Genomic DNA, 19,098 nt, shown 5'->3' with positions numbered 1-19,098 from the left:
AATGAAAAATTGCTCTTTATGGCTACAATAAAGGAAAAATTGTGAATTCCCCACAAAATTCAAGAAATTCGTGAAACGGTGAAGAATTAGCGGAAAGATTGTGAAATCGGATAGTTCACGAAAAATTTGGACAATTTTCATGAAAAAATCTTGAAAATGTTACATTTTCATGCAAAATAGGGAAAATCGGAAATTGACACTGGAGAATTTTCGTGGAAGATTTGCAAATTTATTCGCCGGCATTGGAACGCGGGTGTTCGCTGCAAATTCATGCCAGCCGAATTTATTTGCCCATCACTAGCTACAATTTTATTACTATTGCTGTTTTTTTCTCATCATTCTAATTAGTCCCTCCCACTATTTAAATTCCAGTCTCTCATTCAAGCCACTGACTGGTTGCTATGGTGAATTAGACCTAAGCAACCTGGTACCTGCTGAAATTCCAAATTGGAGAGCTGCGAGAAAAAAAAGCTAAATGAAAAAAAACCCAGGCAGCTAGGATTTTCAATAATTGTGCTATGATTGCTGTGCCTATATCATACATATAATAAAAATAATCATTCTGTGATAATGAGAGATTTTATAGAGTTAAATAGACCAATTGTGCCCTTCACATTATGTGATCTGCTCCAAATCATGACAAAACACATTAATTTATACACCTAATATTATATATATATATATATATATATATATATATATATATATATATATATATATTTATTTATTTTTTTGCTCTTTAACAGAACGAATATGTAAGTTACAGGAGTGCACATGTGATTGTGATTGCTCAGCCTTGTGCAGTCCTCAGAAATTAAATGAATGGAAATAATTTGGCAAATATGAATTTAATATACACTGCAAGGTTTTATGTTCTTGCAAATGGTTATAAAATCCAATGTGCAGAACGTATTACCTTATCAAAAGTATTCTGCGTTCTCCATATTTATATGTAGTGAACCAAGTACAGAATAATCTATGTCTTCTTAGTTGATGGCTTTTAAGAGATTTCAAAACGTAGAAGATGAGCGTTATTTATTTAGAAGGGGTATTTTTATTCTTTAAAGGGGACCTGTCACCTTAAGAAATAATCCCAAATCCTATTTTATGATGGTAGTCAAGCAAAATAAACTTCACTTGCACTTTAAAAATTGTTTAAACCTTGGGTTTTTTTGTCTTGCAATTCACAATCACAGCAAGAAGGCAGCAGCCATTTTGTTAACACTGTTATTAAGGCAAGCTTTGCATCATACCATATGTTTATATGCTAGAATGGGGCACCTGATGCCCATCCCCATGCCCTGGCTACACAATTAAATGGTGAGGAGGGAGGGGGAATGTGGAGAGAATATGGGGAGAGCAGTGACATGTAGGAAGTGCAGAATGAAAAGTGAAAGTAATTTCCTGCTACGCCTCTATGCCTAAGGCATTGGGGCGGGGCAGGCAATATATGCCTATATAGATATGGGGCAGTAGGTTCCGTAGCATTCAAACTAAAACTACCTAGACACTGGCCTTAACATTATAATACAGGTATAGGATCCCTTATCCGGAAACCCGATATCCAGAAAGCTCCAAATTACGGAATGGATGTCTCCCATAGATTCCATTTTATCCAAATAATCCAAATTTTTAAAAATGATTTCCTTTTTCTCTGTAATAATAAAACATTAGCTTTTACTTGATCCAAACTAACATATAATTAATGCTTATTGGAAGCAAAACCAGCCTATTGGGTTTATTTAATGTTTAAATGAATTTCTAGTAGACTTAAGGCATGAAGACCCAAATTACGGAAAGATCCGTTATCCGGAAAACCCCAGGTCCCGAGCATTCTGGATAATCGGGTCCCATACCTGTATAGTAAAACTAACTGTTCCTTGCATCTGTCACCTTACATGTATCCTCAAATGCGCTTTCTTTATGTAAATGTAAATGCACCAAGTGGGGGGGGGGGCTGAGTGAGACGTAATTTCAATACGTTGTATAACTGTTTATATGGTCTGTATTGACAAAGCAATCTTATCTTATCTTAAACCACAATATTGTATTTTTAAACATGAGTGCAGTATTTTTCATCATGTCAGTCATTTTGTGTTTACTGGCACTTGACTGATTGGTTAGTAGGAAAGCACCTACATGCATATTGTATGTATATTGTGGAATTCACTCATATGTACCCATCCTCAGCGTATCATCCTATGACATCCTGTGGCATTTATATTCACACATATTCTATGTGCACTGCATATTGTGAGTCAGCCCCTAAGATTAGTAAGTGACAGCAGCACAGTCAAGTTCAGTGAATCAGCAGAAAAGAAGATGAGGAGCTACTGGGGCATCTTTGGTGGCACAGATTTTCCCTGATAAAGGGCTGTGGTTGCCTTGGGCTGGTACAGAAGCACAAAACATAATGTACAACATTTCTAGCTACTTCTTTAGTTAAGTTTTAGTTCTCTTTTAAATCTTTTGGCACAAGATGCCATGCAATGCTCACTCAAGCAGGCAGGGTTTAAATCCCTACATAGCTGCATTATCATGGGAAAACAGGAACCTTTACTATACTGCCATTAAAAAGATAGATGTTGGGGTCCTGTAGCCACATTGAAAAATTACCTGCCTTACTGCAGAATAAATCTACTGAAGTAAATATGCCTCCTGGCACAGCTGTCTTACATTGACTTGCTGATGGAAAGGGTTCTATGGTGCCTTCGTGACATTTTAATCTGATGATCATACTTCCTGATGTGACTTCTGATGCCCTGAGTATGCTGCAGTGCTGAGTAGTTTAGATTTTGATCTATCTAATCACTGAAAATATAGAATAAATTCATACTATATAAGCAGTTCATATTGTATGCCAGGGATGGAGAGAATTGTTTGCTCCTTCCAGTCACCATAAGGATTTACATAACACTATTACATGTTTGTGCTCCCTGAAAGAATAACCTTGTTATAGCTGGACATATAACCTATTGCTTGGTAAAGAGAAACCGCTACTGTTTGGGTGTGTCAAAACATTGCTATCTCCCAGATATCCATCCAACAATGTTCCACCAGATAAATGACTTTTTGTTGTGCTGTGAACTGTTGATATAAAGTTTATATGTGAATTTTTCATTGTTCTCTTCAAAGCAGTTTGATTTTTATTTATTCCCAAAAAGGGATTGCGACATATAAGAAACATTTTTTGCATGGGAGCAGATTCCTGATGTCCAGTATCTAGAGCTGTATACACTGCTGTGTGAAATCCTTTATGACGGCAGAGCACTGTCTCAGCTACAAGCTGTGGTAAGATCAGTGAATATTGGAAATCTCTTTGTTTGTTTGTGTGCTGCCTTTTGCAGTTACTCCTGTACAAAGCAGCCAATGACTAAGCCGAGCCACATTTGTTGATCTAATGGGCCTTTCTTAAGATGAAAGCAGTGCTGCATTATGTGATCTTTATTACATGGAATCGCTTAATAATGTAAATAATTTTGTATAATGCTAGTGGCTATTCAGATGACATTTTCAGTGCTGGCATTGGAAGAATATAATTCAACCACTGATATGTAGTCTAATCTTTCAACTGCCCACAGCAATTGACCAAATCTAAGCTGTATAGTAGCTATGAAGTATCACAGCTTTATAGTTTTTCTCACAGTTCACAGAGATCAGTTTTTTGCCTTCTCGCTCGTGATCAGTCAGCACATGGCATTTGTTTATTTTTCCCTTTGGCAGGTAGAAGATCTGTGTTCAGAACTAAAGCCCACTCGAGCAGCTTTTGATGAATTAATGCCTTCTCAGAAGAAACAATATACAACAATATAGAAATAGTTAGCCCTTTAGATTGTCTCCCTCCTACAAGAAAAATATTCCAAAAATATGTTTTCTTGTAGAACAGCGCCTAAAGCAAACGGAGAAAGAAAAAAAGCAGGAACAAAATATAGTGTAGTATTTTCAATTGTTGTTAAAACACCCTGTGCTTGAGAAGTAAAAAGTAAAAAACAAGAAATGTTTTGCTAATGTGGGTTTCCCTTTAAAGAGACCTTTTTTTTACATCCCAAAGAGTGTAAGAGCGAAATTTGTGTTCTCTGGGTCCTTCACCAAACTTTAGTAAAATTGCCACTTACAAGATAGGGGCAGTTATATCGCATGTAGTTTAATTCCCAGTATTCTCCTCTCCTCTGCCAGCCACCGTTACAAAAATTGCATAGTACAATAACGTTTTATTAAAAATTTTTAAGAACATTTAAAATTTCACTCGCATTTGTTTGTAAGGTTTTGTTACATATATATCTTTCGGCGGTATCACCAGCTTCTTGCTGCCTGTTCTGCGTGCGGTGGCTCCTGCTGCTGCGGGCTGTTCTACAATAAAACGTTATTGTACTATGCAATTTTTGTATTTTTACCTGGGAGCCTAACGGTGGCTGGCGGAGGAGAGGATATAGAATACTGGGAATTAAACTACATGCGATATAACTGCCACTATCTTGTAAATAGGCAATTTTACTAAAGTTTGGTGAAGGACCCAGAGAACACCAATTTCGCTTGCACACACTTTGGGTTGTAAAGAAGAGGCCTCTTTAAAGGGAAACCCACATTAGCAAAACATTTCTTGTTTTCACTTTTTACTTCTCCAGCACAGGGTCTCTTAACAACAATTGAAAATACTACACCATATTTTGTTCCTGCTTTTATGCTTTCTCCGTTTGCTTTAGGCGCTGTTCTACAAGAAAACATATTTTTTGGAATATTTTTCTTTCTTTTTTTTGACATTCTCAGAGGAAAATAGTAGAGACCACTCTGAATCTTACGGATATGATATAACAAATGAAACGTTTCTACTTGCAGCTAATCGGGAACTGCTTGTGGCTCTACACTAGGGATGCACCGAATCCAGGATTCGGTTCGGGATTCGGCCTGGATTCGGCCTTTTTAAGCAGGATTCGGGTTCGACCAAATCCATCTGCTTGGCCGAACCGAATCCGAATCCTAATTTGCATATGTAAATTGGGGGCGGGGAGGGAAATCACATGACTTTTTGTCACAAAACAAGGAAGTAAAACATGTTTTCCCCCTCCCACCCCTAATTTGCATATGCAAATTGCGTATGCAAATTAGGGTTCGGATTCGGTTCGGTATTCAGCCGAATCTTTCGTAAGGGATTTGGGGGTTCGGCCGAATCCAAAAAAATGGATTCGGTGCATCCCTACTCTACACATCATCACATGTGCTCTTAAAGGTGATTGATATTTTCTAATTCACTCCTTAAATGATTTACATCATTATTATTTGCTTGTATTGCATGGAAAACTATTTTATCCTATTAATGTATTTGTACCTGTTCTGCAAAGGTGTTTTGTAGCAGTATTCTGACATTTGCCATATGATCATCCAAGATTAAAATACAACACAACTAAAATGTAAACATTTGCCTAAATTGCAAGTTATAATATAAACATGTTATATATAGACATGTTTTTATTGACAGGTTAATGATTTCACAATGGTTGGGAAAGGCTTAGGCCAATGGCACACAAGGAAATTAGTCTTCCCCATCGGAAGCCAACAAGAGGAAGAATTTACCCCTTAGAGCTTAAAATCCAAATGAGTGTGCTAAACAGATGGTTAGTTGTGACTTTTGTTACTATTCTTTTAAAATCTCTTCTGTGAGTAAGCCTACATCAGTGACATATTGGGAATCACTTTGGGTTGAGTGTGGTTGTGCCATATGATTATACTACTACACAGATTATTATATTAATAGCATTTCATGGCCACATTATTTTAATCAAGTAGTCTTCGCTTTGATGTTCCATGACCTCATATTTACAATAGGGATTCCATTACTTGCTATATGTAACACCTGAATGTTACGCAGTGTTTAATCTATAACAAACGGGGTCATAGAGGCCTTAAAAGTAATTTTGAAGGCCATATCCCACCCGTTGGCCTCATTTTGGAAAGTCTTGGTGAGCATTACATTATAACTGAATTTAAGGTGAATCTCACAGTTAATAAGGTGATGCTGAGGTTGAACAGGATTTCAGTTCTGCTTTCAGTATCTCTGGTGTAAGTGACTTTGTTACTATTAGAAATGACTGTGGTGTTGCACCTAAGCTTTGTAACCCTATAACAATCCATTTTCATGACAGTTATCAGACTCGGCGTTGGCAGTTCTTGGCACTTGCTGTGAACTTCAGCTTTTACCCATCCGTATTCTCTGCTTTGGTGAGTGGATTCACTAACTATCATGATTACAGAAGAATAAAAGAAATACGTTTAAATATATATGTATAGCGAGAGAGTAGTTATTTATTTTATTTTTGTTTTATTTATGAGTCAGAAAAAGGACTGCAGCAACTCTGATGGATTTCCTCGACCAATGAGGATTTCACATGCACAAAAACGACTTGCTTTATCCAACATGAAGCTTGAAATAAAGGAGGATTCCATATATGCTGCAACTGCAGAGGATCCTGGCTTTTTACCACTTATTCTTTACATTGCAATAGCTGGCCTGCATTTACTAAAGAAAGACTAATAGATATGATTGGAGGAGTTCTAATCTTTGTCAAACTGCGACTGTGTAGTAACATATAAAGCACTCTTTTTGCTTCTTCAAGCAGCTTCACAGTTTTCAGCAGCATTAGATAGAAGAGATGGAGGTAGAGAAGCTACAGTTCAGAGAAACTGAGGTTACACTGAAGATAAGCTAGAATGCCTGCGTTTCAAGAACAGCATGACTGCCAAAACGTAATGTAAATTTTAATAAATATCACATTTTTCGAGATTTATTATACCCGGAAGCTGGAAATAGCTAGAATCCAAAAATACTCCAACTAAAATCTGTCGAGGTCATTAAAAATCAAAGGCAGAGGTCCCTTGAGCCGTTTGTAGCCTTTATGATGTTCAGTCGTTTTTTTTTGGTTGTTTTCGCTCCAAAACTCAATCAATTCGAGTATTTGAATTTTTCACCCCGACTACACTGATTCAAGTTTTTTACATTACATTTCATAAATAAGAAAACATTCAGCATGGAAATAAATCTGCTTCCCACTGTAGACCAACATTGTGTTTTTCTTTATCATTCAGTGACTGAGATACTGTATTTGTACCCATCACATATACTTGCATGCAGGTCCAGACTGAGAATTAAAATAGGCCCTGGCATTTCAGGTACACAGAGGCCCAATCAGCCCACACAGAGGCCCATATGCAAATTAGGATTCGGATTCAGTTCAGCCGGGCAGAAGGATTTGGCCAAATCCGAATCCTGCTGAAAAAGGCCGAATCCCGAACAGAATCCTGGATTCGGTGCATCCCTATAGGTAACAGGAATGTACTGTATATACAACTCAGTAAAAGATATAGTGATCATCAAGTGTGACATAAAATTATCCATATAGTACTAGAAAACCAATTATCCTATTGTTGATAGTATCCTGGATGGATATCTGTTATAAAAATCTGCATCTAGGAAATGATAGCTTATATACACAGCTTAGTAAACCAGAGTGTTGAGAAATCAGTGTATAGTAACTGTCATATAGGAGATAGATTAGTGAATTACATGTACATGAGAGAGCAAAAACCAGGTAAATAAACCATTAGAGGTTAGTGACAAATTGCCACTGTGTACCCTGTTTCATTCTATTGGTGCAGTTACTGGAGGCTGGTGTGATAGAGCTGGAGCCGCTTATTATTGTAAAGTTACAAATTACAGGATGAATACAACAAGTTAAGTATCTCACAAATCACATACATTATAGCACTCTCAGTACTGAGCAAGTGAAATATCCTGCTCACTACTAATTTTTACTCTTTCTGAGCTATATTTATTAGCAGGCCCAGCAGCCGCAATCTACAGTGAATCATAAATTCTCCTACAATGGTGTGTGTGTGTGAGGCATTATGGAAGATTCCCAACCAGGTATTACCACATCCGCAATTCAACTCTTAAAAGGACATCAACAAGAACCACTTGAACCCACAGAAAACCATAAGTAAGGCACCTCTAGATTTCTACCATACCCTATTAGCACTAAAAAATAGGCACCTGACCCCAGGCCCTTCTTCAGGCTATTCGCAGCAAGAAGAGGAACCACAGGGGGCGGATTTGGGCCGGCAGAGCGGGCAGTTCACCAGGTTTTTTCCCGGTGTCCCGCCAGCCCAGTCCGACCCTGTCTGATTTCCAGGAACATGCTCAAGCAGCAGTTTACATGGGGTTTCATATAGTGAAGAATTAGGATGGCACACACTGTTGCAATTGTGCTAAAACATAAGTGTTTTGTTTGAGATCCAAATAAAACATTTATGTTTTAGCACAATTGCAACAGTGTGTGCCATCCTACTTCTTCACTATATGAAATAAGGGAACCAAGTCAAGCAGCAAGGTTTCTGGATAGAGCACCACCAACATACAGCCATAGTCTTTTAAACTATTGTATGCTACAGAGTACATAGGGTTTCAACTTAAATAAAAGACATGAATGACTGAGCATCACCGATGTGCAACTATACACAAGTGTGAGGAGGGCATTTTGTTCCTTTAATGATAGAGGTTTTAGGGGCATTCCCACTGCAGAGAAAAGCTCAAATTACAACTGCACTTGCATACATAAATGAGCCTATATAGGGCCAGCACTCTCTTGGAGCTTGAAATAAAGGAACATTTCATATATGCAACAACTGCAAAGCATCCTGGCTTTTTATTGCCACTAGGGACTTTTTTTTTAGATCAAAACCCCCTTTCAGGTTTAAGTTTTGACAGGCTCCCTTTAGCAAGGTTACACATATAGGAAAAAACACTCAATTATCAGTCATTCAACCATAGTTCCTAGAATATCTATAACAACAAATAAGCTTTTCACCCTTTTAACCTAACTGAATTGCAAGCTAGTTTTTTGCAATTTCTGATGGAACAAATAGACTTTCTCCCCAAATTGCACAACCTTCAGACTGAGCACCGATTCCACTGCTACAGCCCCCCCCCAGGGAGTCAGACCCACAATTTGGAAACCACTGTTATAGAGCATTCTACCCAATGTGCTGTTCATTTCAAGAATTTTCCCTACTTGTTGTTATTTACTGATCGTTTCATTACAAGCCCTAGAACCCTCTGTAAATGTAATTTTGTTTCTGCAGCACTGGATAGCAGGATATAGAAGATACCATGCAAGAAAACTAGGTTCAGACACTGAGACAAAGCTATGACACCTGTGTGTTTCAAGAACAGATTGACTGTCAAAATGTAATGTACATTGTGCTTTAATTAAAGGATATTTTCTTTAGAAATGCCTCCTCTCTTGGTCTTGAGCTGAAAGAAACCTTTTCTTTCCTGACCACTCCAGTCATTACTTGAGTTACTACAGTAGGCTAATGCCACACTGGGCTGTTTTACAGCCAAAATCCACCCATGTGTTTGCACCTGGGCTGAGTGTAGAATTAGCCTTAGCATCCTCATCCATCTTGTAAATGATGCCAGAATTTTGTTGGCTTATAGATAGCTGCATATAAACAGCCTTCGCCTGTCCATCACCAAGATTAACTGCTGTGTTAGTTTTATTGTGCCATTCCAAATGAAAACAATGTTTCAGCAAATACACACCTCCCCTTGTCCGGTTGATTTGGTATAGTACAATAAAGCTAACACAGTAGTCAATCATGGTGAATGCTGGACTCCCTTTATCTATATGAACTACACTAAGGGGCTTCTCTGCTGGAGGAGTCAACGCTAATTCTGCCCAATACTGTGAAAGTGAAAATTTAAATTCGAATTTTGAGTTAATTTTAGTGTAATTCGACTAGGGAATAGTCCATATTTGATTCGAATTTAAAAAAAAAAAAAATGTGAATATCGCAATTTATCATGTACTGTCTCTTTAAGAATTTAAATTCAACTATTCACCATATAAAACCTGCCAAATTGGTGTTTTATCCTATCGGGGAACTTCTACAACCAATTTGGAGTAATTTGATGGACTTTTGAAAATTGAAGTTTTTTTTTGTTACCAACGTACATAAATATTTTATCACATTATTGCACAGCTCGGTACAATTGAAGGATGATTACATCAAACATACAAATCTAATTAAATAAAAACATAGTAACTAAGGGATACAGAGGGTTGCCACGGCCCTGCTCAGTAGAGATTAGAATATGTGATAAAAACACAAGTTTCAATTTGCGTTGTTTACTAGCTGTTGCTTAACGAATCGGACATTTTAGGTGAAAATATCTAACATTATTATTATCCACTCTGCTCTCCACTTACATTAGTAAATCATTGTCTCATTTGGTATGTAGACTTATTATTGTATTTATTTTGTTTAAATAAACTATATGGTTACAGAAATACATTTTTCTCCCACTTTCTTTCTACTAGATATAAACATGTTTAAAATATTTGTTGGTATTTTAAAATTTGGAGTTATTTTGCTATAATTTTTTTATTCTAAATATAAGTACAGGTATGGGACCTGTTATCCAGAATGCTCGGGACCTGGGGTTTTCCGGATAACGTATCTTTCCGTAATTTGGGTCTTCATGCCTTAAGTCTACTAGAAATTCATTTAAATATTAAATAAACCCAATAGGCTGGTTTTACTTACAATAAGGATTAATAATATCTTAGTTGGGATCAAGTACAATATACTGTTTTATTATTACAGAGAAAAAGGAAATCATTTTAAGAAAATTTGGATTATTTGGATAAAATGGAGCCTATGTGTCATTCCGTAATTCGGAGCTTTCTGGATATCGGGTTTCCGGATAAGGGATCCTATACCTGTATTTATATAATAGATACTGTAATATCTTTGAATAGATACAGAATGAAAATCCAAATAATGAATAATAAAATCCAAATGAATATAGAAAAAGAAAAGAAACCAGTAATATTAAAGAAGAAAATGAATGGGAAAAAAGCCAAACACTAGTAAGTTACTTGTCTTTTCTACTAGATATAAACAGGTTTATAATATATGATGGTATTTTAAACTTTGGAGTTATTTTGCTAAAAATGATTTATTTCTAAATATAAGTATTTGTATAACAGATTATATAAATCTGTATAATCTGTTTTGTATAACAAAAAACACAGAGTAATAGATTTAGAATTATATATTCTAGTAGAAGCCAGAATGTTCCGGCAATTACAGGCTATTGTGACATCATCAATTACATCACAATACCCTATTATGACATCATCAATTACATCACAATACCCTATTATGACATCATCAATTACATCACAATAGGTTAGTATATCAGACTATTGTGACATCATCATTTGGCTGAATCCCTATTATGACATCATCTGTGACAGTTATGCAGTGTTAAGGATTCACAGACACCTGTCATTATTGTCTAAGCTTACGTTGAGAGTGGAAGCACGTTTGTGCCAAGCTCTTGCGTAAATTTAGAAAATGAAAAATTTAAATTTAAATAATAATGAAATACATATTAATATTGAAAAAGAAAAGAAACCAGTTATATTAACGAAGAAAATGAAAAGAAATCAGCCAAAGACTAGTAAGTAACTTTTTAGAGATAGAATGATAGATAAATGATAATAGAACCAGTAGTAGATACACATATGATTGAAATCATCCCAATGATTGCCTTTTATTGAATATAATGATGGCTGTACAGATCCTCTTGTTAGCTGTAAATGTGGGAGAGTCTATTGCCATTTACATAGTTATATTTTTAGAAATGTAATGTTATAATTCATAGGATTTTAGCGCATGTCTATATTGGGCATTATATAACCAGTAGCTTTTTTATGTAACAGTGTAATAGTGTTTCCTGGATTTGATAGAAATGTTCTCTGTATTCCAAATTGTAGTTGTAGCAGTAGTGATGTTAGTAATATTTATTTATATTTAGTTATTGGGGTTTTCAGCAACCAAATGCAAATAATTTGAATATTTTTGTAGTCACAAGTTCTGATGAGCAGAAAGACCCTTTTAATCTCCTGTATCAATCAGTATTTAACCTGTATGTAAGATATATACACCCATGCATTATACAGCGTTGGGGAATTGTTTGGTTTTATAAATGGGTCTTACTAACAGACTCCAGCAAGCAATGATAATTGTACTTAATGAGTTGATTTCTGTCCTTTCAGCATTGGAACGGATCTTGGCTAAAATGCTCCCTACGTTGCTTTTCCGGTTTTTCTTCAGCAACAGTAATGAATATTATCAAGTGAAGTATTTCCTTGGAGCAATTGTTGGATTGTGCATCGGAAGCGGTAAGAAAAAAGTGAAAAAATGAAGTGTGTGTGAGAGATTGATACAATGAGAGTATGGCATATAATAGGGGTAAGGTGTACGTTATCCAGTCTAATACCTTTTTCTCTTTCTCTAGCACTTTACTTTTTGCTGGTTTATCCATTAACCACCTTGAATGACCAGATCAAAGTCTGCATATTTATTGTTAATAATGGTGAGTATACACTTCTTTCACTGTTATCACTATTTATTTGTTATTTTATTGTCTGTAAGTATATTCCTGTAATTTTTTTCCTGTTATGGGCCCTGTATATTTATGTGATAGCAAGTTATGGCCCTTGTTGTACTTATAGGCTGAACCTAATGCATCTCCCCCTGTTGCTCTTTTCTCAGCTATATTTTCCTTCGGATGGGCAATGTCCACTAATTTCCGCTGCTCGACATTGATGATACTCCTGCTTATCCTGTGCGAAAGTACAGGTGCCCTAACAACTACAGTTGCTATCAAAGCAATCACTGATGGTATGTACTGGCTAGTCATTCTACTTACTCCGTATTTGTTCTTTACAATGTACTAAACCCTTTTCTCTTTTTAGGCCCTGTTCCTAATATGATGAAAAATATAGAACTACTTGTAATGAGCTTTGAGTGTACAGGAGAGATGACCCTTAACCACACAAAGATGATGTACACATCAATGATGGAACCTATAAAGAGGATATTTGGTCAATTGACGGTAATGAAATTGATATTTTTTAGCAAAAAATGGTGGGACCCACAATTATGATAATTAATGACAAATCTTTATATGCATTTTTGTAAATGCTGCAAGATTGTTATTATAGGCTTAACTGTATAGCTCAATACCTTATAGGCCTGGGATTAAAAACCCTTTCACATTTGCACCTGTTCTTTACAAAGTGCACTTAATGCTTTGAGACCTTGAGTGGTACAATCCTGTCATGTTAGATCAATGTGTATTGTTCTCTCAGTAATAATTTCATGGTCACCAGTTTGTGTATCAAATGCTGTAACTATGGGGCACTTTTGACATAGAGGGAAAATAGACCTCCCAGTTCACCCGAGGGGACTCACAACCTCTTCTGTTGACTTGAATTTTTATGGCACGTTTATCAACAGGTGAAAAAAGAGTTCTGTCTATCTTCACTCTTTGATAAACAATTCCTAAAAATCCTATACAAGTAAGTGAAGTGGAGTTTCACACTTGCAAACTGTATTGAGCTCTACTTTCACTATTTCATATATATATATATATATATATATATATATATATATATATATATATATATATATATATATATATATATATATATGCCCCTACATATTGCTGAAATTAACGGTAAAGAGAATAAATCAGAGAACAACTGGCAATAGTGGTTATAAGCACCCCTCAGCTATATTATCTGTATGAAAAATGTCTCTTTTTCTTTTTATAGAAAAGGTCATCGAATTTAACAAAGGACACCAAAGAAATAACTGATGATTTCCGTGAGGTAGAAGAAGAAGTTGAAAGCACTGAGGGATACGACAATGTGAGAGAGAAAGAACTGATAAGGGAAGAAATCGAGAGAAACAAAACGTTACTAATGAATACTCAGAAGAAATTTAGCATGAAGACTTTCCTGCGCTGTGAACGTAAGTTACCAAGTACACCCACTTTCATCTCACTGCATTTCGTTTTCCCAAATACTTTATGGGCTGAAAATATATCACTATTTTCTCAAACCGATGGCCACATGCAGGGACGGAACTAGGGGTAGGCAGAGTAGGCATGTGCCTAGGGCCCAAAGCTGGGAGGGTGGCAGTCACGTACCTGCTCTGTCGCCTACCCCATGCTGTCCACTCTCTCCCCGTCTTTTTGCGCATCCGCCTAGGGCCCCGGGCCGCTCTGGCCCAGCTCTGGCCACATGCGGTTTGATACCCCATGGATCAGGTAAAACTTGGTGTAGGGGTAGCAGAACTGGTACCCCGTGTGCCCTTGTTCTGCCTGGAGCTGGAATTCTACACAGTGGAGTCTCAGCATTCCTAAGCATTAAAGTTCCTTAATTTTTTCATGATATTTATGTGTATGTAGAGAATTATGCACATCCTATATACTAGATACCCGAATAATTGTGAGATGCAGGGTAACATGTAGGCTTTGGTGACAGCTCCATTACACAAATTAATGATCCATTTTCTTTTCTAACAGATCTCTTTGAAATGGGCATAGGGAAGTGCCATGAATGGTTTGATCAGAAATATGATGAATGCATGGAGACAATATGGTTACCTGTTCTCAATCATGCATTGTGCTGGCCAATGAAATTGAAATTTGTCTGCGGCGCTTTAAATTGTAAGTATCTTTAAACAAAATGTGACACTTGTAACCAACAGTAGAAATTTAATTTGGCATTTTCACCATATATAGTTATTTAGTGACAGGGGGGTTACTACTGAACAGCGTTATCTGTAGTGTTAAGCAAAAAAAATATTTTTTTTAAAAATAAGCAAAATTGTCTAATATATAATAAAATAATAAAAAGATAAATTTCAAAGTTGGTTTGATTTGGCCCATCTATATCATAATTTAACATGTAATATAAAGGTAATTTTCCCCTAAATCCAACAAGAAATGTCTTGACAGTAGTGGGAGGGAAGTATTTGTAGTTGTTTATTGACTTGCTGCTTTTATTTCTAGGGTTCCTGCCATTGTGCAAGAAGCACATCCGCATCGACCCTTTGTTTGGAGAACTCTATGATAATATCAGTGGGGCCATTGACACATTCAAGCAAAATGTCACTATAGATGTTCAAATTACGGTAAGTTTCGCAAAATATGCCTCATCGGAGACTCTCTCCATTGCTGATAGGATCCTGTTTGTTATTTGGGTGCCAATCAATCGGTGCTTTTAAAATATTTCCTTTATTTGCTATGAAGTTTATCTGATGTTCCTTGTGATCCCCTTGGCTAGTATTTTCATATACTTTTTTCTCTCTTTGCCTGAACACAGGTCAGAAACAAAACCATATTTGATACGACACTGAAGAAAGTCAAACAAAATGTGTCCGAAACCGTTGAAGAGAGCGAATCAGTTTCACAGAAAGCTATGAAGGCTATAAAAATAGTTTTGTCTCTACTCTTCCTCCAATACATCAGTTCGTAAGTACATTCGTTTTAGTTTACCAATTAATACTGCAGAAGCCAAATATCGATGGTTTACTTTGTGTGAGGTTTTTGTGTGGGGTTCACTCTGGTCCCTTTGTCTTTGCAGAGCTTTTGGCTATGTTGAGAATTACAATTCAAACCTTCGCCACGACAATGTGTACATAACAACGTACTTCAAACAAATCGACGCTCGTAGGAGGAAGCAGGTTAGTTTGGCAGCAAACATACTGTCTTTTGTTATGTATGTATATATTTATTTGTGCTCTATAAATGCACTCATTTCTTAATTACATTTTGAAGTGTATACAAGTTATTATAAAAGTTTAGGAAGTATATAAGAATTAAGATGAGTGAGAATCCTAATGTGCTCTTCTTCTGTACATTAAATACTGCATGAGGAGCCCTAGGAGAGTAGATTTCAGTTTTTGAGTAAGAGTAAGTTTGTTGTTGGCTCATTTTGTTCAGAAGTGTTTGTTTTTCAAGCTAAGGATATTTAAAAATGTAAATGAGAGACCAGGAAATCACTCTTGTTTTTATTTATCCTACAGGGAAAGAGGCACCTGCTACCGCTGAAAAAAGGGGAACGTGCAGATTTAATTTACCCAATAAACTTTGCCCTCCATGGACCAGAGGTGAAAGCATTGGTAAGTACTTATCAAATACTCTCTAGCAGATTACGGTATGTTCCCTGCTTCTTTCATAAATACAATAACAAACTTTTCTCTTCCAGACAAGCGCTATGATAGGGTGCATTCCGCTGATTGTTATTTGCCTGCTTTTACTTGGACTGGATTTGGGTGTCCAAAATATCATGGACATTACTATCAAGCATTCCAATATTAGCTACAACTTTGGCTGTAAGTATGTCTTGAATGTACTACTGTATGTTTCTAACAGCAATCTGTTAATAGTTCATACTTCTCTCTGTTCCATATTGCTTAATCCACCTCTCGTTTTACCCTGCAGTTAAACACAATCTAGAAGTGATTGTTGGTGGCACCGGATTCCTGGCAAGATTTCTCCGGAACACAATTGGAAATATCAATACGTCCTCTAATGCGCTTCATGTGACCAATAATACTGGTATGTGCAAAGCTTCACTGACATTTCCAATGTGCTGTACTCCATGTGTTTAAAGTTTTGTAGATATCAATAGAACTTACATGTAGCAAGCACTTTCATTTAAATGGGAAAATCACACAGGTAGCTGATATGAATTGTATGGCCAAACAATCTGTAGAACCATTAAGGTGAAATTGTTTTGGTTGTCTTGCTTAACAGTTAAACTGCTTAGTTACAATATGAATGAAAGGAATTATAAGTATCTTTCGGGGCTTCATTTTCTATTCATTTCCCAACAAGACATATCATTCATACTGGCAGCATTACTAATACTCCAGTTTCTTTCTGATTCTCCACAGTTTGTCTGGCGCAACCGATTCATCTGACGTCCCAGCAATATATCGGCACTTGTTTACTACTGACCATCACGCTGATCCTTCCTTTTGTCCAGATATACATGAGCCGACTGTGCAGAGTCCTGGCTGCTTACTTTTACCCTAAGGCAAGATATTATGAGCTGAGAGAGTTTTTATTTAGGAATATTTTACAATCTATTAAACAGGAGGGGGGGGGGGGCTTTTTTTAGCTTCTGGTAAAGTGGCCCATGTGTCTATTTTCTCACCTTGGCTCATGGCAGAAAGGGCACTACAAAATTCCACTTTTTTTGTCCTACTAATGAACTGATGTATTTCTTAGTGTAAATAACTGTGTAACACCTCCACCTGCTGCTTTCTTTCCTTTAGACGGAGAAAAGGCGAATTCTCCATCTCTATAATGAGCTACTGAGGTACAGGGACCTGTATTTAAATATAAAGAGGAAGAACTTAATGATCACTGCCAACCGCCACAGAAACTTTGTAAGTATTAACCTGAGCTTCTGTCTTTTACAGCTCATCACCCTACAGCACATTAGTTGGCACCCAACACACTAGCACCTTGCCTTAGCTTTCATTTTCCTACATTAGCTGCACTATGTGCACAAAATACATTCGCTTACTCTTCTAATGCATTAGGGTGGTGGCAGACATGGCTATTGGGGGAAATTAGTTGCCCAGTGACCAATCGCTTCTTCTTCGGGCGATGAATCTCCCCTAAATACCTTCCTGCCAGCTAGAATATAAATCGCCAGCGGGATGTCACTCTGAACAATTTGTTTTCCGAAGTCGCCCGACGTTGCCTCACAAGGAAACTTCGGGCGACTTTGGAAAACAAAGCCATCCTGCCGGCGATTTACATTCTAGCCGGCGGGAAGGCATTTAGGGGAGATTAGTCCAAAGAAGAGGCAATTTGTTTCTGGACAACTAATCTCCCCCAGTAGCCATGTCTGCCACCACCCTTACTTCAGCTGCCATTGCTGTAAATAGATTCTCACGCCCCTTGGCTTGGTATTGACTATATTGTGTTGTCCACAGATGATGTCTATACCTGGTATGCTATTCCGACAAATGAAATGGCTGAGAGTCATTATAAAGCGACGCTGTTTGGTTTGTAATGCCAAAGAAACCAAGACTTCCTATATTTGCAAGACATCAAACTGTGACACAGCCTACTGCCTCGACTGCTGGAAGGAGATAAAGAAATGCTGCTTTGTTTGCTTACCAGATGATTTAATTGAAAATTACTTCTGTGAAGAATAATACTACAGTGATGGCGGCCCCTCCCCCTTTTTAAAAAAATGTTTTGTATAATATACTTTTTTTAATATATTTTGTAAAATATATTAAACATATATTTTATATAATCAGTATTTAATAAACTTTAATAAACTTTTATAAATATGTGTCCATTGTATTACCCAGTCACAGAGCCTCTCACATCTGCTGATAGCTGCAGTCATTTTGTTTCTGGCTGCAACACAACAAACAGGGTGCCCCCCCTCCAGATTCAGCCATTCTGCTCGCCATCTTTGTAGCCATTCTAAGGAACTTGACTGGCACTGACTTGTGGGCAGGGTCGCCATCAGGGGGGGATGGGGGAGAGTTGTAGGGGGCCCCGAGGGTAAGTGGGGCCCGGCCACGCCACACTTACTTGATTAGCTGTGCCCCCATCTTTCTGAGAGCTGCTAACTTTGGGAAGGCATGGACGTTTAAGGGACCCTGGCCACCAATTTTCTTATAATGTGGGGGGGGGCACCAATTTTTTTTCCCACATGTGGGGTTCTAGCCACCAATATTTTATAATGGGGGGGCCCCTGGCCACAAATGTTTTTTTTTATGGGGGGCCCTAACCACCAATATCTTTTTATTTTTTATTAACATGTGGGAACCCTAGCCACCAATAATTTTTTTTACTGTGGGGTGGGGAGGTCGGACCTGTAGATGGGCTTGCGTTGGGGGCAGCCCAGGGGGCCCAGGAAATTTAGTCGTATGGGGCCCTGCGATTTCTGATGGCGGTCTTGCTTGTGGGTATACATCAGGGTGTCCAAACTTTTCGCAACGAGGGCCAGATTTAGTGAGGTGAAAACAGTGGTTGCACGTCCCGTGCCAGGGTCCGCTCCCCTCTAGTTACGTTACTGGGTGAAAATGTGTGGGGGCCAGATCATTCAGCCTGACATTCTTTGAGCTATTAACATCATTTAAACAAGGGATCGTGTAGCCGTAACAGTAATATTTGTGCACATTAGTAAAATGATCTGCCTAGAA

At 37.4% G+C, this 19,098-nt stretch overlaps 3 protein-coding genes across 8 annotated transcripts in view; 2 read left to right on the top strand and 1 right to left on the bottom strand.

The window, feature by feature from the left end:
• The window catches only part of LOC121394554 (basic leucine zipper and W2 domain-containing protein 2-like), a 337,450-nt gene that overhangs the window by 265,849 nt on the left and 52,503 nt on the right, over positions 1 to 19,098 (bottom strand). The window lies entirely within an intron of this gene.
• LOC121394551 (ankyrin repeat and MYND domain-containing protein 2-like) overlaps positions 1 to 19,098 on the top strand; it is a 71,931-nt gene that overhangs the window by 11,162 nt on the left and 41,671 nt on the right. The window lies entirely within an intron of this gene.
• Positions 35 to 18,492, top strand: LOC121394545 (E3 ubiquitin-protein ligase DCST1-like). Of its 5 annotated transcripts, none has more exons than XM_041565930.1 (19): positions 35 to 78; positions 3,165 to 3,291; positions 6,141 to 6,216; positions 6,332 to 7,991; positions 12,120 to 12,245; positions 12,362 to 12,439; positions 12,619 to 12,747; positions 12,822 to 12,961; positions 13,683 to 13,881; positions 14,438 to 14,581; positions 14,927 to 15,048; positions 15,240 to 15,388; positions 15,501 to 15,600; positions 15,943 to 16,038; positions 16,125 to 16,251; positions 16,361 to 16,477; positions 16,816 to 16,958; positions 17,200 to 17,313; positions 17,869 to 18,492. In XM_041565930.1, the coding sequence occupies exons 5-19, from the start codon at positions 12,143 to 12,145 to the stop codon at positions 18,091 to 18,093; spliced, it is 1,986 nt and encodes a 661-aa protein (XP_041421864.1). In that variant the 5' UTR covers positions 35 to 78; positions 3,165 to 3,291; positions 6,141 to 6,216; positions 6,332 to 7,991; positions 12,120 to 12,142; the 3' UTR covers positions 18,094 to 18,492. The 5 variants fall into 5 exon arrangements, with proteins under 5 accessions (XP_041421864.1, XP_041421863.1, XP_041421862.1 ...); XM_041565929.1 differs by lacking the exon at positions 35 to 78 and adding an exon at positions 5,477 to 5,612 and having other exon boundaries at positions 1,755 to 3,291; XM_041565928.1 differs by lacking the exon at positions 35 to 78 and having other exon boundaries at positions 1,756 to 3,291.

Source organism: Xenopus laevis, chromosome 6L (genome assembly GCF_017654675.1).
Source record: "Xenopus laevis strain J_2021 chromosome 6L, Xenopus_laevis_v10.1, whole genome shotgun sequence".
In the NCBI taxonomy this organism is placed as follows: Eukaryota; Metazoa; Chordata; class Amphibia; order Anura; family Pipidae; genus Xenopus; species Xenopus laevis.
The sequence above is the reverse complement of the archived record's forward strand: the minus strand, read 5'-3'. Positions and strand labels throughout refer to the sequence as shown.

What these genes read in the sequence shown, in the direction of transcription:
- LOC121394545 (XM_041565926.1), top strand. Translation starts at nt 12,050, where the DNA reads ATGGGTCTTACTAACAGACTCCAGCAAGCAATGATAATTGTACTTAAT. An exon ending in GACTTTCCTGCGCTGTGAAC is followed by an intron (nt 13,882 to 14,437) that starts GTAAGTTACCAA and finishes CTTTTCTAACAG; the next exon opens with ATCTCTTTGAAATGGGCATA. An exon ending in ACGCTCGTAGGAGGAAGCAG is followed by an intron (nt 15,601 to 15,942) that starts GTTAGTTTGGCA and finishes TTTATCCTACAG; the next exon opens with GGAAAGAGGCACCTGCTACC.